The sequence below is a fragment of the Kogia breviceps genome, chromosome 15 (assembly GCF_026419965.1).
Source record: "Kogia breviceps isolate mKogBre1 chromosome 15, mKogBre1 haplotype 1, whole genome shotgun sequence".
In the NCBI taxonomy this organism is placed as follows: domain Eukaryota; kingdom Metazoa; phylum Chordata; class Mammalia; order Artiodactyla; family Physeteridae; genus Kogia; species Kogia breviceps.
In genome coordinates, this window is record NC_081324.1 from 39,983,728 (window position 1) to 40,010,423 (window position 26,696).

Consider the following 26,696-nt stretch of genomic DNA (forward strand, 5'->3'; position numbering starts at 1 on the left):
AAAAAAAAAGGGCAAACAAATTACAAGTGCTGATGAAGATGTAGAGAAAAGGCAACCCTTGTGCACTGTTGATGGGAATGTAAATTGGTGCAACCACAATGGAAAACAATATAGAGGTTCCTCAAAAAATTATAAATAGAACTACCATATGATCCAGCAATTCTACTCCTGAGTTGTTATCTAAAGAAAATGAAAACACTAATTCAAAAAGATACTGGCATCCCAATGTTCATTGCAGCATATTTACAATAGCCAAGATATGGAAGCAACCTAAGTTGAATGGATAAAGAGATATGGTACATATATACAATGGAATATTACTCAGACATAAAAAGGAATGAAATCTTGCCATTTTTGACAACATGGATGGACTTAGGATATTATGGTATTTGTGAAGTAAATTGGACAGAGAAAGACAAATACTGTATGATTTTACTTATATGTGGAATCTGAAAAACAAAACAAATGAGCAAACATAACTAAACAGAAACAGAGTCATAGATACAGAGAACAAACAGGTAGTTGCCAAAGAGGGGGGCAGGGGTGGGAGGAGGAGAGAAACAGGTGAGGGAAATTAAGAGGTACAAACTTTCAGTTGCAAAATAAATGAGTCAAGGTTATGAAATGTACAGTGTGGGGAATATAGTCAATAATTATGTAATATCTTTGTATGATGACATATCATATCTAGACTTATCCTGATGATCATTTTGAAAGGTATAGAAATATTGAATCACTATGTTGTGTACCAGGGACTAACATAATGTTGTAGGTCAATTATACTTCAGAACAAACAAACAAACTCCTAGAAAAAGAGATCAGATTTGTGGTTACCAGAGAGGGGAGGTGGGTGGGGGATTGGACGAATGAAGTCAAAAGGTACAAACTTCCAGTTATTAGATAAATAAGTAGCAGGGATGTAATGTACAACATGATAAATACAATGAACACTGCTGTACGTTATGTCTGAAATTTAGAAGAGTAACTCCTAAGAGTTCCCTTCACAAGGAAAAATTACATATTGTTTTCTATTTCTTTAATTGTAATCTATCTGAGACGATTCACTAAACTTATTAGGGTAATCATTTCATGATGTATATAAGTCAAATCATTATGCTGTACACCTTAAACTTACACAGCGCTGTATGTCAATTATATCTCAACAAAACTGGAAAAGAAAAAGAATGGAGATAGGTGTAAAAGAGAAATTTTAATATATGCTGAAAAAAACTTTAGGAGATAACTTCCTGATGTTTCTCAGAAGCAGGTAAATCATAGTGTTCTATGTTTTCTTTCAACACAGGGAGCACCTGAGATCCTACAGACAGGTAACATGGAGAAGATAAATCCAAAGAGGTATGCATCAAGTACATCCCAAAGTTCACCTGTGAACAAAACAGTAACAACAGAAGTTAGATTATTTTAGCAGTTAAAATAATTTTGTAAATAATAATGTTCCACTAAAATTAAGTCAGATCTTTAAAAACATGTACTGGGACTTGATATGTCCTATCTGTCATTTAGTAGAAGGTAGTGAGAAACAAGGAGAATCCTAATATCGTAGACCACACAGATTCTCGTTTTAAAGTATTCTTTCCCAATAGTCAGCCTATACCTCTTTACTGCTGGACCTATTATTTCCTCCTTCCTGTGTACCCTGAGTTTCCCACAGGAGGGCTTCTTCCTCCTCTGGGCCTCTGACCACTATCAGGCCGATTTCTCCTCTGTAGCCAGATGTAAAAACCATTTTGTGAAAATAAGGGCAAAACTCAGCATTTTCTATAAGAGTGCGTGACGTAAATTAAGTTCTCCAAATTCTCCAGAATAAGGATGGGAGGTCGAAAATGAAGAGTTGCGTAAGTCTACTCAAGGTTTGCCATCATCAGAGAGAGAAAAACAAATATCATATATTAACACATACCTGTGGAATCTAGAAAAATGGTATAGACCAGGGGTCCCCAACCCCTGGGCCACGGGCCAGTAGCAGTCCGTGGTCTATTAGGAACAGGGCCACACAGCAGGAGGTGAGCGGCAGGTGAGCGAGCAAAGCTTCATCTGCCGCTCCCCATCACTCCCCATCGCTCCCGCTCGCATTACAGCCTGAACCATCCCGGCGACTCCCATCCCCGTCCATGGAAAAACTGTCTTCCACGAAACCGGTCCCTGGCACCAAAAAGGTTGGGGACTGCTGGTATAAATGATCTTATTTGCAAAGCAGACAGAGAAGACATAGACATAGAAAACAAATGTATGGATACTAAGGGGGAAAGGGGGTGGGGTGGGAGGAATTGGGAGATTGGGATTGATACATATATACTATTGATACTATGTATAAAACAGAGAGCTAACGAGGACATTCGGTATAGCACAGGGAATTCTACTTAATGCACCGTGGTGACCTAAATGCAAAGGAAATTTTAAAAAGAGGGGATATATGTATATGTATAGCTGATTCATTTTGCTGTACAGTAGAAACTAACAGAATATTGTAAAGCAACTATACTCCAATAAAAATTAATTAAAAAAAAAACCCTACAAACAGTAAGAGCTGGAGAGGGCATGGAGAAAGGGAACCCTCCTATGCTGTTGGTGAGAATGGAAATTGATAACAGCCACTGTGGAGAACAGTATAGAGGTTCCTTAAAAAACTAAAAGTAGAGCTACCAGTATGATCCAGTGGTCCCACTCCTGGGTGTATATCCAGAGAAAGCCATGATTCGAAAGGACATATGCACCCCAAGGTTCATTGCAGCCCTATCTGCAATAGCCAAGACATGGAAGCAACCAAAATGTCCATCAGCACATGAATGGATAAAGGAGATGTGGTCCGTATAGACAGTGGAGTATTACTCAGCCATAAAAAGGAATGAGATAATGCCATCTGCAGCAACACTGACGCACCTAGAGATGATCATACTAACTGAACTAAGTCAGACAGGGAAAGCCAAATATCATAGGACATCACTTATAGATGGAATCTAAAAATTGATACAAATGAACTACTTGACAAAACAGAAACAGACTCACAGACTTAAAAAAGAAACTTATGGTTGTGGGGGAAGCCGGAAGGGGGGAGGGATAAATTAGGAGGTTGGGATTAACATATACAAACTAATATATATATAAAACAGATCATCAACAAGGACCTGCTCTACAGTACAGGGAACTCTACTTGGCACTCTGTAATAACCTAAATGGGGAAAGAATCAGAAAAAGAATAGATACATGGATATGTATAACTGAAGCAAGTTGCTGTCCACCTCAAACAAACACAACATTGTAAGTCAACTCTACACCAATATAAAATAAAAGTTAAATTAAAATAAAATAAAATAAAAACGTTTGCCATCAGTGCAAGCAAGCCAGTAACAACACTTTGGAGTATGTGATGTGCTCCCAGATCTGGGATAACATCAGTTGGCCACCACCACGTTCCAGGCCCCAAGCTAGCGACTGGGGATAAATTAATTCCTTAATATTTGTGTACATATAGATGAAGAGCACACAGGAACTCTCTGTACTATATTTGCAATTTTTCTGTAAATCTAAAATTATTCCAAATTTAAAAAATAAAAAGATTTGTGCACAAGAATTATTGTGATGCTGAGAAATACCACTTCCATGTACCATAGTACTGTGCCCACACATCCTCTCTCCTGGCAATCTGCATAGGTCAGGCTCCGGGTCCCCACGCCCCCATTTGGCACTGCCTGCCAGAGCTGAGCAAACAGACTTTTTGGTATGATACTCAAGCGCAACAGCTCTGCAGACCATACCTATCCATATCCGTAAGGAGAGTTTTGTCAATCAAATACTGTGAAACAAAACTCTGGTTTTGGAGAAACACAGGAAACAATGCAGAACATTTTACCGTGAGTTAACTTGCCAGTTTATTACTGGGAAGAGATGAAATGCTTGCATTATTTCTGTTAATTTTCAAGAATTGTTCCATGCAGCCTGATTGCTTATTTGGCTTCCTGGAATTCTTTGCAAACCAAAAGTCCTGACAGAAAGTGCAAGCCCGGAAATAAATGGATGTTCCTAATGAATCAATCTCTTAGAAGTTCAGCTTTTATAATCTGGGATCCACAACAACACTTGGTCATTTTAGCCCTCAAGAAGATGACTTACAAACTTAGTATAGTGAAATTTATTTTCTATGCAGCTAGCCTATTCACCATAAGGCATTTTTATTCTTCATGAGCTTTCTATGGCAAAGAAAATAATGATTGAGACAATAGAATTACTTTACTTATTTACTATTTCTCTCTTTTTTTTTCCCTTGGCCGCACCGTACAGCATGCGGTATCTTAGTTTGCAGACCAGGGGTGGAACCCGTGCCCCCTGCAGTGCAAGCAGAGTCTTTTTTTTTTTTTTTTTGCAAGCAGAGTCTTAAGCACTGAACTACCAGGAAAGTCCCCCCACTTTTTAAAAAAACTATTTCTTATCTATACTCCATATCTCTTCAACAAGATTTGAAAGCATCAAAAATACATGTAATAAAAATAGTGAGGAAATGAATGGAAAAGAAAAATAAGACAGTGTCGCGGATAAGGTCTGAACCTTGATAGTAGCCCATCAGCCTTACAATGTTCTCCCACTTCTAAAAATTACTCAGCACTCTTAAGGATTAGTTCTGGTGTAGACAATGCATCAGGAACTTAAAATGGGGTGTCATTTTTAGCAATCATGCTTACCTTTCTCTCTCGCCTCTCAGAAAGCTTTTGGAAAACATTTCGGTTTCTCTGCCCAGTTTGCTGATCGATGCAAATCATCTGGCATCTGTGACAAGGTCCCAAAACCTGGGAGGTGAGAAGGGAAAAGACAGCGTTGCCATGAAAGTGACCAGACTGTCACACTCTGCAGGGAGGAATCGTTGTAAACAGCCAATTTCAGACTCACAGAGCAATACTCAAACTGCACGGAGCCAGGAAGTGCCATCTCTTCCCAATGCCCGCTAGGGAATCACCCACATTCGTTTATCAGCTTAAAGGCTACTGCATCAGGGCTTTGAAGAAAACGAAGAGTGGCTGTGACTCTCACAGGTAGTTACCAGGGAATGTTGGGCTTCCTCCAGGGAAGAAAAGAACTGATTGGAGGGCATACTGGGAGAAGATGAACAGCCACACATCCTGCGCTGCTTTCGTGGCCACAGACCGCTCGAGACTGCCAAGACTGCAGCAAGTATCTCACGCAATCACACGCGCCCCTGTGAAACACACTAGCTGAGAGCTGAGAGCTGCTGGCTTTCTTTCTCTTTTTAAATTACTCCACAATACGTAACGGACATTGTTCGGTGTCCGTTCACAGACAGCTACCTCATCCCCGGATTTTGCAGTTTTCACCATGGCCTGGCATTCCCATGGGTTGATGCACTTAGCTCTCCTCCTTTGAAGCCATGTGCCTAATTTCTAATGCTTTGCTGTAATCAGTAATTTTGCAATAAAGGTCTTAATTCACATAACTCTCTTTCCTGTTTGAATTTTTCTTTAGGCTAAATCTCCCAAAAGGAGATTATAAAGTCAACAGGTATAAACCTTTTATGACTTGATGATATCCAGTGAAAAACTGCTTTCCGAAAGAGATGTGTTAGATCCTTCCACATTGCAACTGCTTCAGCACTATTATCACCAACAAACATCTCTTAAGCATTTACTTAAACAAATTTTTAAATTTGAGTATAGTTGATTTACAATGTCTCAGGTACACAGCAAAGTGATCTGAAAAAAGAATATAAATTATATAAATATATATATAATATTTATATTTATATAATATAAATATATTTATATAAATTTATAATTTATATAAATATATTTATATTATATATTTATATATAATATAATAAGAATATAAATATATTCTTTTTACAGATTCTTTTCCATTATAGGTTATTGCAAGATATCGAGTATAGTTCCCTGTGCTATACAGTAAGTCCTTGTTGTTTATTTTATACATATTAGCATGTATCTGTTAATCCCAGATTCCTAATTTAGCATTTACTTTTTGAAAGGCACAGTATTAACTATAGCTTATACTTTTTAATGCCTGCACAAGACGACATTGTATGGATGTAGTGTACTTCATTTAATCAACTTCCCTTTTATGGAGACACAGATGTAGAAAACAAACATATGGATACCAAGGAGAAAGCGGGGCGGGTGGGAGGAATTGGGAGTTTGGGATTGACATATATACATTATTGATACTATGTATAAAATAGATAACTAATGAGAACATACTATACAGCACAGGGAACTCTACTTAATGCACCGTGGTGACCTAAATGGGAAGGAAATCCAAAAAAGGGGATATATGTGTATGTACTGCTGATTCATTTTACTGTACAGTAGAAACTAACATAATATTGTAAAGCAACTATACTTCAATAAAAACTAATTTTATAAAACTTCCTTTTTAGGGATATTTAGGATGTTCTCCAATTTTTCATATTTATAAAGTATTGCAATGAGTAATTTTGTAATATATCTTTACATATTTTTAAGAGTTTTTTGTTTTGTTTGTTTGTTTGTTTGCGGTACGCGGGCCTCTCACTGTTGTGGCCTCTCCCGTTGCGGAGCACAGGCTCCGGATGCACAGGCTCAGCGGCCATGGCTCACGGGCCCAGCCGCTCCGCGGCATGTGGGATCTTCCCGGACCAGGGCATGAACCCGTGTCCCCTGCATCGGCAGGCGGACTCTCAACCACTGCACCACCAGGAAAGCCCTGTATGAGTATTTTTTTATGGGATAGATTTCTATGAGTGAAATTATTGGGTCAAAGGGCATGCATATTTTAACTTCCGTTAATTGATGTTTATTAAGTATTCATGACCTAAAGAAAGCAAAGCATCTCAGAAAGGTTTTTTTAGAGTCCTTCTTGTATTCATGTACCCAGGTACCTTACAACTTACTTGTTACAGGTAAGTTTCTGACAGTGATCCTAGTCTAGTTGTAGTGCTTTCTCTTTTCCTTCTTTTCTTCCTTTATTACTCCCTCTCTCTCTCCATCTATCATAAACTTAGTGCCTACTCTGTACCAGGCAGGATGTGTAAGAGCAGGTGCTTTTTTTTTTAACATCTTTATTGGAGTATAATTGCTTTACAATGGTGTGTTAGTTTCTGCTTTATAACAAAGTGAATCAGTTATACATATACATATGTTCCCATATCTCTTCCCTCTTGCGTCTCCCTGCCTATCCCACCCCTCTAGGTGGTCACAAAGCACTGAGCTGATCTCCCTGTGCTATGCGGCTGCTTCCCACTAGCTATCTGTTTTATGTTTGGTAGTGTATATATGTCCATGCCACTCTCTCACTTTGTCACAGCTTACCCTTCCCCCTCCCCATATCCTCAAATCCATTCTCTAGTAGGTCTGTGTCTTTATTCCCGTCTTACCCCTAGGTTCTTCAGGACCTTTTTCTTTTTTTCTTAGATTCCATATATATGTGTTAGCATACGGTATTTGTTTTTCTCTTTCTGACTTACTTAACTCTGTATGACAGACTCTAGGTCCATCTACCTCACTACAAATAACTCAATTTCGTTTCTTTTTATGGCTGAGTAATATTCCATTGTATATATGTGCCACATTTTCTTTATCCATTCATCTGTTGATGGACACTTAGGTTGCTTCCATGTCCTGGCTATTGTAAATAGAGCTGCAATGAACATTTTGGTACATGACTCTTTTTGAACAACCCAATCCAAAAATGGGCAGAAGACCTAAATAGACATTTCTCCAAAGAAGATATACAGATTGCCAACAAACACATGAAAGAATGCTCAACATCATTAATCATTAGAGAAATGCAAATCAAAACCACAATGAGATATCATCTCACACCGGTCAGAATGACCATCATCAAAAAATCTAGAAACAGTAAATGCTGGACAGGGTGTGGAGAAAAGGGAACACTCTTGTACCGTTGGTGGGAATGCAAATTGATACAGCCACTATGGAGAACAGTATGAAAGTTCCTTAAAAAACTAAAAATAGAATTATCATATGACCCAGCAATCCCACTACTGGGCATATACCCTGAGAGCAGGTGCTTTTATAGCATGGCAGGGACACAGCAACAGAAAATGAGGAAGAGTCAGCTGGGATGGAGAAATGAGTGGAATGACAGAAGGCTGGTGCCAGAGAGGTCTGTGGAAGAGAAAAGAGATAATTATTTCAAGGGGGAGCAGCTTCCAGGATAAGAGAAAGTTTGGAGAGTTAAATGGATAACAAAGATCTTTCGGACATCTTTTTCTTCTATTGGTGCCACGCAGTTTATCCCTACCCCAAACCCCAGACCTCTGAAATCCTTCATTAAGGGTTAAATTATTGTTTACTTCTTTCCTGGAAGTTAGAGTGATGTTCCATTTGAGTGCAGTAGCCCTATTACAATCAGTTTATATACAAATGGCTAATTACTGTTATTAAGATAATTTCATTCCCCACTGAAGAACTGGGCACATTCTGTGCAGATGACCCATCCTTCTGCCCCCAGCTATTCCATAGCTTTCCTGACCATTCATTCCATCAGCAGTTTGGAGCACTTATTCTGGGTAAGGACTGTCCTAGACCCCAGAGGAACAGCAGGGACTAAACAGACTTGGTCCCCACCCTCGTATGCTCTGAAGAAATAAGGAGACACTGTGCAGAGTGTGACCTTGTGGTGGGGCTAAGGTGCTAAGGCAGGAAGCTTGGCTTGTTTAGGGAATGGAGAGAAGGTCTGCAGGACAGGCAGAGGGGGAGGGGTGATGAGCTCAGGGAGATGGGAGAGGCCGGGGGGGGGGTCAGGTCTCGGGGGCCTTATCTGCCCTAAGGAGGAATGTAGATGTTAGCTGAAGACTTCAGGCTTGGGGATCCCAAAACCTGGGGAGGGAGGGCATCCTGGAGGCTTTGCCTCTAACTGCAAGCTCCTCCCCAGCTGCCAATGAGACCAGAAGCGAGAGAGCATGGGGAGAAGGTACAGCCACCACGGGCACTGAAGGACCATGAGGCATCTGGGTCCTCCTCCACAAGCTCCAGACAGCGAGAAAATCCAGTAAGTTTCAGGAGGAGGACGTTCTCATAGACACAAGCATTCCAAGAAACAGAGTTGAAGCCTAGACACAGTGACAAAGTCTGTACCTTCATCACCTGTACATTCTCTCTTCCCCACGTGAAACTGCTGCCCTCCTCGAAGGAAGGAGGGATGGATCATTCCAAGGGGCACCCCAGGATGCAGATGTTACATACCATCCTGCTGAGATTTTGTGGGTAAGAGTCAACGCCTGGTGGGGGAGGGGCGGCACGTGATGGGGCATGGGATTCCCTGCTACCTGCTACCATCCCGGCCTAGGACTGATGTCAATCCCCATTGGCAACCCTTGAGGAAGGATAATAAACTTCTGGGAACTTACCTGGAAATGCAAGGAACCAACTGAAATTTCATCCCATTTCTCTTCTTCAAAAGCTCTTGTTCCATTGGTAATTATATTGGCACGGAAACGTGAAATGAGATTGTTCACTGGGAATAATTCTTCCTTTCCATTCTCATCACTGTTTAAGACGTACCAAAAAGAGAAAAGGTGGGGAAGGGTGGATAACTGCACTATTGTAATAATTCAACATTTCTACCACTCGATGCCTGAGTTCATCAATTGTACTCTGGCCTGAGACTTAGATGATCAGAACAAGCTTTTATCCTGAGTGCAAGGCCAAGAGACACACATCTGTTGGACAGACCTCCATGATCTCCCTGGAATATGGTCCCATCTCCATGGAGAAGCCCACAAGAGGCAGTGCAATGGGTGAGTAGATCTTTGCTGAAGAGATGAAGAACTTTGGAAACCAAGTGAACTGGGATCGAGTGAATAAACTTATGACAAAATGCCAATTCTACAGAGTCAGGATAAGGCATTTAAAGACTGTCCACAGGCTTAATTATCAAGGACCTAAAACGTGTCAAGAGCTCACACTCTTTTTGGATATTAGATCATCATAAAGCAACATAGAGTATACATGGGAGGTTTTAATATTTATTTCCTATAGAGGAACGATTGGTGGTTGCCAGGGGTAGGGGGAAGGGTGGGCAAAATGGGTGAAAGGGGTCAAAAGGTACAAACTTCCAGTTATAAAATAAACAAGTCATGGGAATGTAATGTATAGCATGGCAACTATAGTTAATAATACTGTATTGTCTGAAAAACGATTGTATTGCATATTTAAAAGGTGCCAAGAGAATAAATCTTAAATACTCATCAGAAGAAAAAAATTTTGCGCGACTTCCCTGGTGGTGCAGTGGTTAAGAATCCACCTGCCAGCGCAGGGGAAACGGGTTCAATCCCTGGTCCGGGAAGATCCCACATGCCCTGAAGCAACTAAGCCCATGCGCCACAACTACTGAGCCTGCACTCTAGAGCCCATGAGTCACAACTACTGAGCCCACATGCCACAACTATCGAAGCCCACGTGACTAGAGCCCATGTTCCGCAACAAAGACAAGTCACTGCAAAGAGAAGCCTGAGTACCATAACAGAGTAGCCCCCGCTCTCCACAACTAGAGAAAGCCTGCGCATAGCAATGAAGACCCAACACAGACAAAAATAAATAAATAAATTTATTTATTTATTTTAAAAAGAAAAAGAAATAAACCATCTTTAAAAAAAAATTTTCCAGCTATGTGTGATGACAGATGTGTACTAGACTTACTGTGATCATTTCTCAGTACATACAAATATAGAATCCTGTTGTACACCTAAACTAATATAACGTTGCATGTCAATTGTACCTCGATTAAAAATTTTAGGGCTTCCCTGGTGGCGCAGTGGTGGAGAATCCGCCTGCCGATGCGGGGGACACGGGTTCGTGCCCCGGTCCGGGAAGATCCCACGTGCCACGGAGCGGCTGGGCCCGTGAGCCATAGCCGCTGAGCCTGCGCGTCCGGAGCCTGTGCTCCGCAACGGGAGAGGCCACAACAGTGAGAGGCCCGCGTACCGCAAAAAAAAAAAAAAAAAATTTATTTCCTAGCTTCCATCCCGTTTGCAGTTTTAACTAAGCATATGCTATTTTTGTAATTCTTGCTTAAAATTTTTGTTTATTAGCACAGTTACCATAAAACAGCTCCCTGCACCTCCATGCACCCCCTCCCCTAAGGTAAAAAAGCACTGAAAAAGCATCTGAAAACTTCAACAGAGGAACACACTGTATCATCCCATTAAATTGAGTTTAAGAAAAGGTGAAACTATCTAGGGTGAAAGAAGGCATAATAGTGGCAACCTTCAGTGGGGTTGACTAAGAAGGGACATGAGGAAGGGGTCTAGGGTTCTAGAAATGTTCTCTACTTGATCTGGATGGTGGTTACGTGGGTATATACATCTGTAAACATTCACTAAACTATGTACTTATGATTTTTGCACTTTGTTGTACTTTAATAAAAATTTTTGAAGTTTGTAGGGAGGGAAATCCAAGCATGACTGGAATTTGCCCTGGAGACAGAACTGAAAGACGCTGGGGGAGAGTAAGGGGTCCCATGTCTGTATCTTAAAGCCCCTGGCATGTGAAAAGCCAGGGACCAGGATACCCAAGTCCAGCTTTGCCACTAATTATGTGCAACACCCACCATCGATGAGGACTGCAGGGTCCTTGTGGGAAATGAGAGGGTTAGCACTTTCCAGTCCTAAAATCCTTTGATTCTGGATTTACCCTCCAGGTTATAAACAAACAAACAAACAAAAACTCCCTTTGTGCTTTGTAATAGGGCAAGTTTTATGTCCAAAAGCTACCACGGCCAGCAGGGAGACAATATCATACATCAAATTTGAAAACAGAACCAGGGACGCTCACTATGTACTAACCACAGGCTGTTTCTCTTACCTTTGACCACCTGGCCTTCCTACCTCCTGCTTGTCAGCCCTGCACTAAACCAGGACTGCAGGAACCAGGGCTGCAGCAAGCCTGTCCCCACCGCCTCTCTTTCCACACCAAGGATCCCAGAAAACTGCAGACCTGCTCCATCCAGGGCCCAGGGTACCTGAGGAAGGGGGTCACTCAGTACTGGGAAAACTCAGTGAACGCCCAGGGACCAAGGCATCACATTTCAGCTCCTAAAGAGGGTAGCCTGGACCTCGGCAAGGGAACACTGTTGTGTGTTTTTGCCAATGACTATAAACAGGAATTACTACAAACAGTCCATTTTTGTAGTTTTTATTAAGCTATATGTGTACATGTTTGTGCATGTGCACACATGTGCCCAGGACCACAGAGCACGTGAGCATCACAGGAGCCCCGGCTCATGGTGTTGACAGGTGTGGACCACGAATGATCTGCTGGTCCCAATGCTTGCATAAGAGCTGGGTGATTTTTCTTTTTTGCCCCAATTGTCTGATTACCTTGGGACTTCAATTTCCTCTGAAGGACAATGAGGAGGCTTGAACCAACCAAGACCCTTTCTAGAGCTGACCTTTCCAGGACCCTTGGGAGATCCCTGGGTCGGAGTGAGCAGGCAAGGGTGCTAGTTCTGTCTGATGATACAAACAAATAGTATCTACAATTACAACTTTAAAAGCTTTCATAACCACTCTTCTTTTCACTCAAAATGACTGTGGAAGTCATGCAAGACTCCTAGGTGCCAGGGAATAGTGGGAGAGTGGGCAAAAAAAGTGGGTCCAAAGGCTGGCAGTTACATTCAACTAAATGTTTAAGAATTGAAATGATTAAAAATGAGAGTTGGGATTCTCCACTAAGCATCTTGAGGGCATCAAGAAGGACACTGGAAGATAAAAGAGAACCCTCTAAAAGATTAAGGGAAACCGGCTTAAAAAGTTCTGTGACTTCTCTGGGCCTCAGTTTCTCAATGAAGGGTCTGGACTCATGATTCTCAGATCTTTTCTCCCCAGGGAGGTGACCAGCTCACTCCCAGGGGCAAGTAGTTACACCTGTCTGCTATTCCCAAGGTAAATAGCAAATAGTACAGGGATCTTACCTGGTGCTTAATTGCTGCTGAAGTTCCAAAACACTGGATCTGTTTATCAGCAGATACTGTGCCTCATTCACCAGAGAGAGGGTGGCTGTTGTACAATCAGACTGATCTAAAATTGATGGAGTATTTAAAAGAAGAGTTGCTGGAGAGGGAAACAACCTAAGTGTCCACTGATGGATAAATGGTTAAGGAAATGTGGTATACATACACAGTGGAATATTATTCAGCCATAAAAGAATGAAATCTCGGGCTTCCCTGGTGGTGCAGTGGTTGAGAGTCCGCCTGCCGATGCAGGGGACACGGGTTTGTGCCCTGGTCCGGGAAGATCCCACATGCCACGGAGCGGCTGGGCCCGTGAGCCATGGCCACAACAGTGAGAGGCTCACGTACCGTGCAAAAAAAAAAAAAAAAATCTTGCCATTTAACGACAACATGGATGGACCTTGAGGGTATTATGCTAAGTGAAAAGTCAGACGGAGAAAGACATATACTGTATAATCTCACTTAGATATGGAATCTAAAACAAAACAAAACAAGCTCATAGATCCAGAGGACAAATTGGTGGTTGCCAGAGGCGGGGGGGGGGGGGGGGGGGGGTGGCGAAATGGGTGAAGGTCAAAAGGTACGAACTTCCACTTATAAAATAAATAAGTCCTGGGGATGTAATATCTAGTGTGGTGACTACAGTTAATAATACTGTATTGCATATTTGAAAGTTCTCACCATAAGAAAAAAATTTGTAACTGTGTGATGATGGATATTAACTGGATTTATCGTGATGATCATTTTGCAATATATACAAATGTCAAATTATTATGTTGTACGCCTGAAACTAATATAATGTTGTATGTCAATTATACCTAAATTTAAAAATTAAGATAAAATAAATTAGAAGAGTTGCTTTCTTGGAATGCAAATGAATCATGCTTCCATTGACTTGCATTTCTTAAATTTAATTTTTAGCTTATAGTAGAGTGTAGTTGATTTACAATGTTGTGTTAGTTTCTAAGCAAAGTGATTCAGCTATACATATACATATATTCATTCTTTTTCAGATTATTTTCCCATATAGGTTATTAAAGAATATTGAGTAGAATTTCTGGCCTGGTTAGTACTTGGATGGAAGACTTGCATTTTTAAATATTAGCGACTGTTTCTAAAGGGAAGAAAATGGTGCCCTGGAAATAAAAAATGGTCTAAGCATGGCTCAAACTTCTCAAAAACAGAAAGAACATAAGCTCCTAGAATATTCTGTTGATAATCTAGAAAAAAATAATAAAGTGCTGAAGTTAAATTGTTCCAGCAAAGGAAACTTGGAGGCAACACTTAGAGGAGGAGAGATGGGGCTGTAGGGCGGAGGTGGGGAAGTGGCAGTGGGGGGGCCCTTTCCCAAGCAAGAAGAAGGGCCTTGATGAGGGTCACAGGCCCAGTGAGATCTTCTGAATCTGGTCAGTGAATCTAGTCAGGGAGAAGCTGGGTTCTGCCCTTGGGCAAGTGTGTAATATTGACTTTAGAAATAAATAATAAAAGTTTTAAAACTACTGAAAAGAAAAAAGAGTGGAAGAAAATATCAAGGGCCTCCAGAACTACTGCAGCCCATCACCCAGCTTCCAGCTCCCACTTTTTGGGCATGCCATAGCTGTCTTTATACAAGATGTTGATAATAAAGGCTGGCCGGGCCAAAACCTAGTGAGCTGTCTCTGAACTAGGCCTGTGGACCCCAGAGTACCCGAGAATGGCCACTTCCAAGAGAATTGCTTACAGATTCTCTACTTCCATGTCTTCTTTGCTAAAATGGCTCTGTCAGAGCAGAGAGGTACAATCCCAGGCTCCTCCACAAAAGGCCCTTCTCTCCCTTCACAGGGCAAAGGCTGCACCTCTCCTATGGCACATTGCCCCTGGGGGCTAAAAATCTCCAGGGTGGAAAACAAAAGACCAGTTCAAAACCCTGGGGTCTGTGCTGAGAAAATAAAAGTCTCTCAAGCTTGGGTGACTGATCCTCCTGTAGGTCAGATGGGTTCCAATTCTTTGCTAACCACAAAACTGCTGGAACTAATTAAGTTGTCAAGTGACAGATGATTAAAGTCATCTTGATGTTAGATCCCTGTGCCTCAGAAGAAAGGTTTGAGTGACAGCATGTTAACCAAACACCTTCATCCCCAGCTGTTTATTGACTTAAATAAGATTCTTCAGAAGAGAACCAGTGCTGAACACCAGCTATTCTGATCATAGGTGACAGTCATTCATGGACATGGGAATTAATCACAGGTGGCCAGCCATCTCATTAAGAGATTCATTTTCCACAATTTTTTTCTCTTTATGTTTAATAACTATTTTTTGAAATTTATAATATACTTTTGTTGCTTTGATCAACTGTGCACTATTAAAAACTATTATAAGAACTCAACCTAGGAAAAATTTCCTAACACTGAGATGCTACAATCACAGGAAACTTTTAAAAATGTTATACATTTCAATTTATAAATAATTTTAGTTTCAGATAAATATGATAGGGTGATCAAGAAAAGATTTTCAAGCATAAAATATATAACACTAAGATAAAATTCCTTCAAGGAAGTGGAATGGAAATACAAGTTGAAGAAAGAAAATGAAAGAAAGAAAATTTCTGTACATTAAAAAACAGTTTGTTTATACACGTATCTTTAAATTAATACTCATAAGACTCAAATCACTATGGTATTGAGACTTCACTGGCTTATATTTAAAAGGGCAATGTACAAGTTTTAATTTTAAATGACTACAGGCATACATTGTTTTATTGCATTTCACTTTATCGTGCCTCGCAAGTACCTCACAGGTACTAAGTTTTTTACAAATTGAATGTTTGTGGCAACCCTGCATTGAGCAAGTCTATTGCACCATTGTTCCAACTGCATTTGTTCACTTCATATCTCTGTGTTGCATTTTGGTAGTTCTCACAATATTTCAAACTTTTTCATTATTATATTTGTTATAGTGATCTGTGATCAGCGATCTTTGATGTTCCTATGACTTGCTGAAGGCTCAGATGATGGTTAGAGTTTTTTAGCAAGAAAGTATATTTAATTAAGTTATGCACACTGATTTTTAGACATAATGCTATTACATACTTAATAGATTACAATAGAGTGTAAACATAACTTTTATATGCACTGGGAAACCAAAAAACTTGTGTGACTTGTTTTATTGTAGTGGTCTGGAACCGAACCCTCAATATCTCCAAAGTAAGCCTGTATATTTACAATATGCTGGAAATCGCATCCTTTGCAACTATTTCTTTTTTCAATTTAGATGACAACGTAAAGAGGTAGTGTAGCTTTAAAAAATTTCTTCTAAGGTGTACCAACACAAAAATGTTCAAAGGCCTAGACCTAGACCATCAGAGACCTCTCCACCATAAATGGCATCCTTGAAGTATAATATTCACAAGCTGACACTCCTGATCCTGTATCGAGCAGCCAACAGATTCACTCTGCTCCCACCTTTGCCTACCCAGGCCTCATCTCCCACTAGGACAGTCACTGCCGCCTCCTGCCTGGCCTCTTTGCTTCCTTCATTTCCCTCTCCCTTGCAGCCTCCACACCTCACCAGGGGTGTCTTTCTAATGCAAGCTGCATCATGAAACTCTCCAGGGTAGAATTCTTCAATTCTTCAACCTGAAGACAGTGCTTACTTACTCCTCAGCAGCACATTCATCTCTTCTCCCCAGCTCTGCCCCATCACTCCCCTACCCATGTCCAACCCTCCTAAACCCTTCTCTGAACCCATGAAATGCCAAGCTCTGCCATGCTGTTCCTCAGTAATCTTCTTGCCTCTCTCTGCCTGGAACACTTCTACTCTCCTGTTAAGATGCAGTTCCAAACTCACCTCTTCCCTGAAGCCCTCCATGACTCACTCCAGGTGTAGATTTACAAGCCAGTCTCCCAGGGAGCTAATGACTAAGCCAGGTCATTCCTGCACAAACCAGTAATGTGGCAACTCTCCAGTCCATTCATTTATTCATCTGGTATTTGCTGAGCAACTACTATGTGCCAGGTCTGTTCTAAGCCCTGAACAAAGCAGAGAAAAATCCCTCCTTCACAGAGCTTATGATCTAACAGAGGGAAGACAGAACATAAACAGGATAACTGAGTCAAATGCATGCCCTATAGGATGTGAAAAGTGCCACAGAGAAAAATAAAACAGGGAATGAGCTGGAGGTTCATGTAGGGGCCCTGGTTCTACGGAGGGCAGCCAGGCAAGGCTCCCCCGAGAAGGTGACATTTGAGCAGACACCTGAAAACTCTCTCTTCCTATATGGTACTGTTAGCTCAAAGTACTTTCTTCTCTGCTGTCTCATTTTATGCTCACAACAGCATATGGCAGGAAAAACTGTCAAAACCCTTAAATCTAAGTAGATGACATGCCGTCACAATGTTCTGCCGTCGAGTTCTACAGAAGTTCAACACCATGAGGTTCAAGGATTTGCCAAGGTCTCAACAACTACTTGGTGTCAGGGCCAAGACTAGAAATCCAGATTTTCTTAGTATACAGCAAGCTACCAGTGTTTTTCTTTAACAAAACTTAATTGTGCTTCTAAACATGCAGGACTGAGGCAGAGAGCTTGAGCAGAGGCTGCAAGCCCCCCTCGGCCTCCTCGGGCTCATCCTGGAGACCACACATAGGTCCTGCTGACCTGGGGGCCACCACAGCACCTTTCTGCCAGAGGCTGACCACCCCTACTTTCTGTTCATGAGCACATTGCCCTGTCAATCCATTTTGTGGGCTGATTTTCGCATCTGCAAGGGTAAACCCAAGTGCCTGTCCCCTAAGAAGCAATCCAAAATGTGATACCTTTGCCTCGTTTCTTCCTTGCATTTCTTTGAAAGTCTGAACTTTGTTTGATCAAATGATATGGACGGCCAAAAAACTTTGACAACCAGCTTGAAATTTTTTCTCCACAATCATAAGTATTTACCCTGGCAGAAAAAAAAAGGGGGGGAAAGATGTTATATAGTATTCCTTTAAATAACTGAAATAGCCAAAAGTTATGTAATATAATATTATATAATTAATATAATATAATATAAAAACATAAAGCCCCCAACAAGACAGAAAGCTAAAGTGACAAGTGTGCTTAGGAAGTTGCAATGAGATTTCCAAGGCACGGGAAGGCCTGGGATCTGGAGCTTATGCAAAGCTTTCAGATCAAATTAAAAGCTTTAGAAATTTGAAAGACTTTGTTTATATTACTTACAGCCACAGGGAACCACAAAGCTTGGAATTTAAGAGCTCCCAGAGCATTATTTTGCGTTAAGAACCTCTGGAACCTAGACCCATGTCCTGGTTTTTTTTACTATAGGCCTAACTGGAATATCTGCTCTCACGGCCACACTGTAGGGACTGACGTGTTTGGTTTCTGAAAAGAACACTATGGCCATAAGTCACCGATATAAGTACATTTTTTTATCTGGTTTTTTAAAGCTCTTCAAACTTCTAAAATTTTTAAATAGAATTTTAAATTTTTTAAAAATTATAATCTACACATCACCAGAACTAATAATGCAAAATTGCTAATAACTTACATTGGGATTACAAGATAGATATTATTGAAAACTTATCCTTAATTTTTACTGAGAAAAATAGCTGCCTTTAGGATCTAGAAGGGAAAGGGAAGAATGAAACCTTGCTTTTTTTTTTTTTTTTTTTTTGCGGTACGCGGGCCTCTCACTGTTGTGGCCTCTCCCGTTGCGGAGCACAGGCTCCGGACGCGCAGGCTCAGTGGCCATGGCTCACGGGCCCAGCCGCTTCGCGGCATGTGGAATCTTCCCGGACCGGGGCACGAACCCGTGTCCCCTGCATCGGCAGGCGGACTCTCAACCACTGCGCCACCAGGGAAGCCCTGAAACCTTGCTTTGTAGACATTCTCTCTGGTGCTTTGAGAGATGCACCTAAGTCCATTTTTCATTATATTGAGTACTTGTGGTTCTGAGTATAAGAAGCCTGACCTCTAGCTATCGAAAAGCTTTATTAACCAGAAAACGCCATTCCTCTCAGATGCAGCTAAATGAGATCTACAACCAGGGAAGAGCCTGATAAATAATTGCCGGTACCCCTAGATGGCTATATTTCTCTCTATGAGAAGATTTGCTATAGTGACATGCAGAAATGTTTACCCAAAATTCATTGCCCTAATTGAAACTGTGCTATGATGAGTGTTTAAATCTGCACAAGAACTAGCAAGAGGATGCAGAGTGTGCTCACCCCTTGGGCTCCAGGATGGGCCAGGGCCCATGATGCTCAATTGTATAGAGCATGATCTTCACGCTATCACCTTCCCACCTTTCCTGAGCATGTAGCCCTTCATCACCCCAGCGTGACCTGGGGCACTAACAACTTGAATCCAATTTGGATGTAGCTTGAGTATTTATTTGACATATCATTTCATGACTTACTTGTCTGCAGTGCAGAAGGAAATGTACTCTGACTCAGTACTATGCATATCATCAACTACTGAGCGCAGACATACCCACCAAATACTTTATTGCGTTAACTAATAGGCAATTAGCATTTTAAAGACTTCTACTATAGATAAATCCCTACTGAACTGTTAACCATTTTAGTATTTGGGGGGTAAACTAGTTGGGGTATTAGATGCTCTGGGAACCCATCAGATAGGGGCCCACAATCAGAAAATTTGTATTCCACATGTTTTCAGGTTGAAATTAGATTTAGGTTAAAAGGGATGCAGAAATTTGATGTATTCAATAAATTGATTTGTAAATATTTACGATCAAGAAATAAAATGAAATCCTATAACACTCAACCTCATTTTCTACGTTTCCTAGAATTTAGCAGATGATTCATCATCAGTAACTCAGATTAGGTAATAATCCACAACTATATGGAATATAATTGTTGAACTATCACCTGTAAGTTCTACAACCTGAGGGACATCCTGACACCCCCCGCAGCTTCCACATCCAATTCATCGGCGAGTTCAGGTTATTCTACCTCCAGAATATATTATATCTGATGCCCACTTGACTTTCTCTCTGACCCTGATCCAAGCCTCCATCTCATCTCACCTGTGTTACTAACACAGATGCTCAGCTGGCCTTCCCACTTGCAACTTTACCATCTTCCAACTTTTCTACACCCACCAGCCAATCTTTTCAAGCTGTGAATCAGGTCCCTTGACTCACCACTCCCCTGCGGCCACCCCTCTGAGCTCCACCATGCCTCCTCCAAACTGTCCCCTGCCTCACCTCACCTCCCTCCACACCACACTGTTCCAGGGTCTACAGGAAGCAACACAGACAGTCCTGCTCTCTAGGGGTCGGCATTCTAGCAGGAGGGACTGAAGGTATATGTTGGGGAAAGGATTAATGAGAAGGAGAAGAATTCACCAGAGCAAGTGGAGAGGGAGGGGTGGCTCCTAGGGGAGGTCAGGTGGCCCCTCTGAGAAGGAGGCTTTTCAGCAGACACCAGAAGGAGGTGAGGAAGTGAACCCTGAGGGGGTATAAACAGGGAAAGAGCATTCCAGGCAGAGGGAACAGCAAGTGCAAAGTCCTAAGGAGGAAGCATGCTTAGTAGGTGTGAAGAAGAGTGTGGAGCGCGCCATGCCCGTTAAGGGTATTCGGCCTGGAGGAAAGTGACCAATTGAGCACAGGCTCCCAAAATAGAGGCAGGCATTCATGCATGCCTCAGTAAGGTTGAGCCAACGCTCTTGGGACTTCTCCACCCACGTTTTCCCCGAGGTGATCAGTGCATGACAGGTGCAGGTGAAGCCCATTCTGGACAGATGAAAGCCCCCTTTTTGCTAATGTTTATCACAAGGTCAAGAACAATATGCCCAGTCATAACAGAAACTTTGGGTGCAAACACAGACGGTAGAAATATTGTTATCAAGAAGCTAGCAGGATGAAGGACAGACTGTTCCCACGAGAAAGAAACTAACCTAATCTTAAACAGAACCTAGTATGCTTTAACTCCCTGAACTCCCTGTAACTGCATTTTATAAAAGCTGTGCATATAAACAATAAAATTGACACTTGTTTGCAATGGCTCCTGGTGTCCCTCCCGTCCTCACTCTTTGCTCTTAAACCTTTTCCTCATCCCCTTGCCGCCTGAATTCGAGCCCTCGGTCGTGCTGGCAGCGACAGAAGAGCTAGGAGCCAGGGTGGTTGGAGTGGAGTGTGTGAGGGAGAAGCGGCAGCAGACCGGACAGAGGATGCAGCCGAGGACTGATGGCACAGGGCATTGCTCTCTTCCCCCCTCTGAGCCGCCCTGCAGCTAGACCTGCAAGTGTCACCTGCTGCAACCTCACCTGTCCGCACAGACCTTGCTTTGGCAAATCTGAGCCGGTTTGCTGTTCTCCTCAAGTGGCACCGCTATAGGCTCCATCCCTATTGAATAAAGGTTAGAGACAAATTTATCATCAAGGAAAAAAAAACAAGTATGTCCCAAAAAAGTCCATTATCCTGAAATATACAAGAATTTTAATGACCCTGGAAATTGGTTGAATCAAGTAAGTGGCTGAGTCTTGGAAATCTCTTTATAACACAGAGATTTTCTTCATCATTATCGGTACCACCAACAGCGTGTGCATTGAGCAGCTTTGTCATGGAAGACTCTGCACTGGGGCAGTCACATCCACAGTCCTTGGAATACTACAAATTCCTCTGGAAGCTTTTACTACCTCTGCGTGACTCCACATCGTGACATCATTGCTCACTAAGCTACCTTAGATCCTTTAGAAATAGGCAGGCAGACATGGAGGCTCACTCTGTAAGGATGTCAGCATAGTGTCAATTCTCAGTAGCCCCTAGGAATCCGCATCAAATTGGATTCTTGCATCAATCATCATTATCACCAAGAAAAAAAAAACCAAAAAACTGTTATTATGTCAGTGGGGTTGGGAAGCCATTCTTTTCTAAAAAATTGTTACATACATCATATATACAAAGGAGTGTTTAATATATATCCATAGTGGTCTAAAGAATAATAAACACTCATATACCCAGTACTCAGCTCAAGTGGTATTCATTCTTTCAATAGATTTAGAATAAAATATGTGGAAGAAACTAGAGGAAACAGATCCATGGCCACTGATGAGTGAAAGACCTTTACTAAAGCCTGGAACGGCTGAGGGCCTCTGCCACTCTGCACTCTTTCTCATCCTTCGTGAGTCATTAAAAATATAGGGAACTGCATGAAGCCAAGACACCTGAGTGGAATTTGTGGTGGCTCCTACTCTGTGGACTCCTCCTGTGTGGCCCACCCGTGCCCTGCACCCTCTCAGCATTGCCGCCACTCACACTGCTTACCGGCATGACCCAACCTGCCCCCAGCAAGCACACATCAAGCACACCTGTATCCCTGCTCATGCTGGTCCTGTTTCATCACACACAGCACAGCAAACGGGTACATCCATTCCTACTCACGAACTTCAGATCATGACTGCTACCCAGACCCATGCCAATCACAACAAGCCTTTCACCACAACAAAGACAGAGAAGTAACAATATGCGTAAGAGGTATTTCATCAGCTCTGTCCCCTGCTTGTCCATGTCTTACACAAGCACGACCAGTTCCACACTCCTGTCCCTGTGTGGCGAAGGCCAGAAGACACCTCATCCAGAAAGCTCCAGAAGTTTGGAGAGTGCTGTGCTGAGTGATTAGAGATGCTGCTGTGTCAAAAGGCTGTTCATGGAAGGATGGGATTGCACCAGGTGTGCATCCACAGGGGAGAACGGTAAAGTGAGTCCTGGAACATTGGTTATGAGGAAGTAACCACAGCAGGGGGAGAGCACGTGTACAAGTGCACGGTGGAAATGCACCCCTGGGCTGCCAGCAGGAGACCTGCGCTCAGCCTCTTTCTACCCTTACCCAAGACTCTGCACAAATCATATATAATCATAAATATGGTCCTCAGCTGGCTTATAAAGGTCATTGCAGGCCTCTTGTTAAACAGGCAACCTAATCTGGGGTCCCCATATGGATTGAGCTCAAGGGCTGCCCCCAAAAATGTTCATGGGGATTGAGTTCATTCCGGATATACTAAGCCCTGTGCTCGTACAGCTCAGAGATACAGAGAAATAAAAGATTCCAACCTCTGGACTCAAGATAACCTGAAATCTTTTGGAGTGCCAAGTCATTTACATAAAACAATTATAATGCCTTGTTTTAATGTTAATTATTTAGGGCCAAAAGTTTGTCCTACCATACGTGTCCTGCAAAGGATGCCCTTCCTCCACCCACAGTGCTGGAAGTCCCTACAAGTGAGCAGAACATCTGATATACCACACCCCCTCACAAAGTGCTGCTGATCTGGAGTGGAAGATATTTGGGTATTTGTTTTCTCTCTCTCTTATTCCTTATATTCTGGGATAAATCCTATTTAGTCATGATATACATTTTTATGCTTCAGAGAATAGAAAGAAGAGTAACCCATTCAACTCTTTTTGTATGTTAATATCCTGGGTATCCAAACTTAAACAAGAAAAGTATAATAAAAGAGGGTAACATTTCAATTCAAAGAAATGGAAAGATATCCCATGCTCTTGAATTGGAAGAATTAATATTGTTAAAATGGCCATACTACCCAAAGTAATCTAAAGATGTAATACGATCCCTATCATATTACCCATGACATTTTTCACAAAACTAGAACAAATAATCCTAAAATTTATATGGAACCACAAAAGACCCAGAATTGCCAAAGAAATCCTGAGGAAAAAGAACAAAGCTGGAGGGACTTCCCTTGTGATGCAGTGGTTAGGAATCCCGTTGCCAATGCAGGGGACATGCGTCCAATCCTTGGTCCGGGAAGATGCCACATGCCACAGAGCAACTGAGCCCATGTGCCACAGCTGCTGAGCCTGCACTCTGGAGCCTGTGAGCCACTACTACTGAGTCCGCGTGCCACAACTACTGAAGCTCGCACACCTAGAGCCTGTGCTCCACAACAAGAGAAGCCACCACAATGAGAGGCCCACACACTGCAACAAAGAGTAGCCCCTGCTCGCTACGACTAGAGAAAAGCCTGTGCACAGCAACAAAGACCCAACACAGCCAAAAATAAATAAATTAATTAATTTTTAAATAAAAGAACAAAGCCGGAGACATAACCCTCCCAGACTTCAGACAATACTACAAAGCTACAGTAATCAAAACAGCATGGCATTGACACAAAAAACAGGTATATGGATCAATGGAACAGAATAAAGAGCCAGAAATAAACCCACACACCTATGGTCAATTAAACTTCAACAAAGGAGGCAAGAATATACAATGGAGAAAAACAGTCTCTTCAGCACGTGGTGTTGGGAAAGCTGGACAGCCACATGTAAATCAATGATGTTAGAACACACCCTCACACCATACACAAAAATAAACTCAAAATGGCTTAAAGACTTAAGCATAAGACATGACACCATAAAACTCCTAGAAGAGAACATAGGCAAAACATTCTCTGACATAAATCATACCAATGTTTTCATAAGTCAGTCTCCCAAGGCAATAGAAGTAAAAGCAAAAATAAACAAATGGGACCCAATCAAACTTACAAGCTTTTGCACAGCAAAGGAAACCATAAACAAAATGAAACAACTACCTACAGACTGGGAGAAAATATTTGCAAATGATGTGACCAACAGGGCTTAATTTCCAAAATATACAAACAGCTCATATAGCTCAATAACAAAAAACCAAACAACTCAGTCAAAAAATGGGCAGAAGACCTAAATAGACATTTCTCTAGAGAAGACACAGAGATCAGCAATAGGTGCATGAAAAGATGCTCAACAGCAATTGATTATTAGAGAATTGCAAATCAAAACTACAAAGAGGTACCATCTCACACCAGTCAGAATGGCCATCACTAAAAAATCTATAAAAAACAAATGCTGGAGAGGGTGTGGAGGAAAGGGAAACCTCCTCCACTGTTGATGGGAATGTAAACTGGTGCAGTCACTATGGAGGTTCCTTAAAAAACTAAAAATAGAATTACCATATGATCCAGCAATCCCACTTCTGGGCATATATCCAGAAAAAACAATAATTCAAAAAGATACATGCACCCCAACGTTCACTGCAGCACTATTTACAATAGCACTATTTACAATAGACATGGAAGCAACCTAAATGTTCATCAACAGATGAGTGGATAAAGAAGATGTGGTATATATATATGCAATGGAATATTACTCAGCCATAAAAAAGAATGATATAATGCTATTTGCAGCAACATGGATGGACCTAGAGATTATCATACTAAGTGAAGTAAGTTAGACAGAGAAAGACAAATATCATACAATATCACTTACGTGTGGAATCTAAATAATGATACAAATGAACTTATTTACAAAACAGAAACAGACTCACAGACATAGAAAACAAACTTATGGTTAAAGGGGGGGATAAATTAGGAGTTTGAGATTAGCAGATACAAACAATTATATATAAAATACATAAACAACAAGGTCCTACTGCATAGCATAGGGAACTATATTCAGTATCTTGTAATAAACTATAATGGGAAAGAATCTGAAAAAGTATATATATATACTATACTATATATATATTTATAACTGAATCATTTTCCTTATACCAGAAACTAACAACATTGTAAATCAACTATACTTCAATAAAAAAAAATTTTTAAAGAAGATAACTTCTCAATCTCACTAATAAGAATAGGTACAAAAATACCAATAAAATATTAGCAAACTAAATCCATCAATGTATCAAAAAATCATTGCCAAATAGTGTTTTTCTTTTCTCCAAGAATGCAAGGATAGTTCAGTACTAGACAATCTACTAATGTTATCACACTAATAGACTATAGGGAAAAAATATAACCAACAGATGCAGAAAGAGCATTTAGTAAGAACTATTAGTCATGATAAAACTTTTGGTTAAATTTTAAAAAACTACTTTAGCTTGGTAAAACAAATCTATCAAAAATGTACGGTAAATACAAGGTCACATATTATATATTCTATTTATATAACATTCTCAAAAAAATAAAACTATAGTGATAGAGAACAGATCTCTGATTGCCAGGTGTTAAGGGTGGGAAGAAGAGAAACTACAAAGGGATAGCATGAGGGAGTTTTCTGGGGTGCTGGAACTGTTTTGTACCTTGATGATGGGAGTGACTACACAAATCTGTGCATGTGTTAAAATTCATAGAGGGAACAAAAGGCCAAGAATAGCCAAGACAATCTGGAAGCATGAGGTAGAAGAACATGCCCTACCAGATATCAAAATTCATTCTATAGTTATTAACATTGGTTTACTGGTTCAAGAAAAAATAAACCACTGGAACAGAATAGAACACCCACAGCCAAGAAACATAATCATTGACTATATGGAAATGGGATATATCACAAAAGCACAGCTATACGTTAGGAGGGAAATTAGAATATTCTATAAATGGTAGGTGGGGTGTGGAAGGAAAAGGAATGAGACCGAGGAGAAGTACATAGGGAATTTCAGCTATATCTGTAATGCTTTTATGTCTTAAAAGAAGGAGGAGGAGGAAGAGGTAGCGGAGAAGGGAGAAAGGAGGCAGGTAGTAAGAGGTAAGAGAAGTGGGGAGGAGTAGGGAGAGAAGAAGGAGAAATTGAAGCAAATGTGGCCAGATGTGAAGGTTTGTTAAAACTGGATGCTGTAAGTACGTTTTATAGTATTCTCTATACTTGTGCTGTCCAACACTGTAGCCACTAGCCACACTTGGTAATTTAAATTAATTAGAA

At 41.2% G+C, this 26,696-nt stretch overlaps 1 protein-coding gene across 6 annotated transcripts in view; it reads right to left on the reverse strand.

Annotated features, from left to right (window-relative positions):
* Positions 1-418: 418 nt before the first annotated feature.
* MOCOS (molybdenum cofactor sulfurase) overlaps positions 419-26,696 on the reverse strand; it is a 56,082-nt gene continuing 29,804 nt past the window's right edge. For 3 of the 6 annotated variants that reach the window (XM_059041322.2, XM_067016030.1, XM_067016032.1), the window contains exons 10-15: positions 21,263-21,341; positions 17,788-17,912; positions 12,958-13,063; positions 9,395-9,533; positions 4,698-4,802; positions 1,193-1,385 (exon numbers count right to left, since the gene is read on the reverse strand). In XM_059041322.2, coding sequence (XP_058897305.1) covers positions 1,233-1,385; positions 4,698-4,802; positions 9,395-9,533; positions 12,958-13,063; positions 17,788-17,912; positions 21,263-21,341 — 707 coding nt within the window. In that variant the 3' untranslated portion in view covers positions 1,193-1,232. Of the gene's footprint in view, positions 1,386-4,697; positions 4,803-9,394; positions 9,534-11,849; positions 12,007-12,957; positions 13,064-17,787; positions 17,913-21,262; positions 21,342-26,696 lie in introns of all 6 variants that reach the window. The other 3 variants (XR_010837084.1, XM_067016029.1, XM_067016033.1) reach the window with 3 other exon arrangements.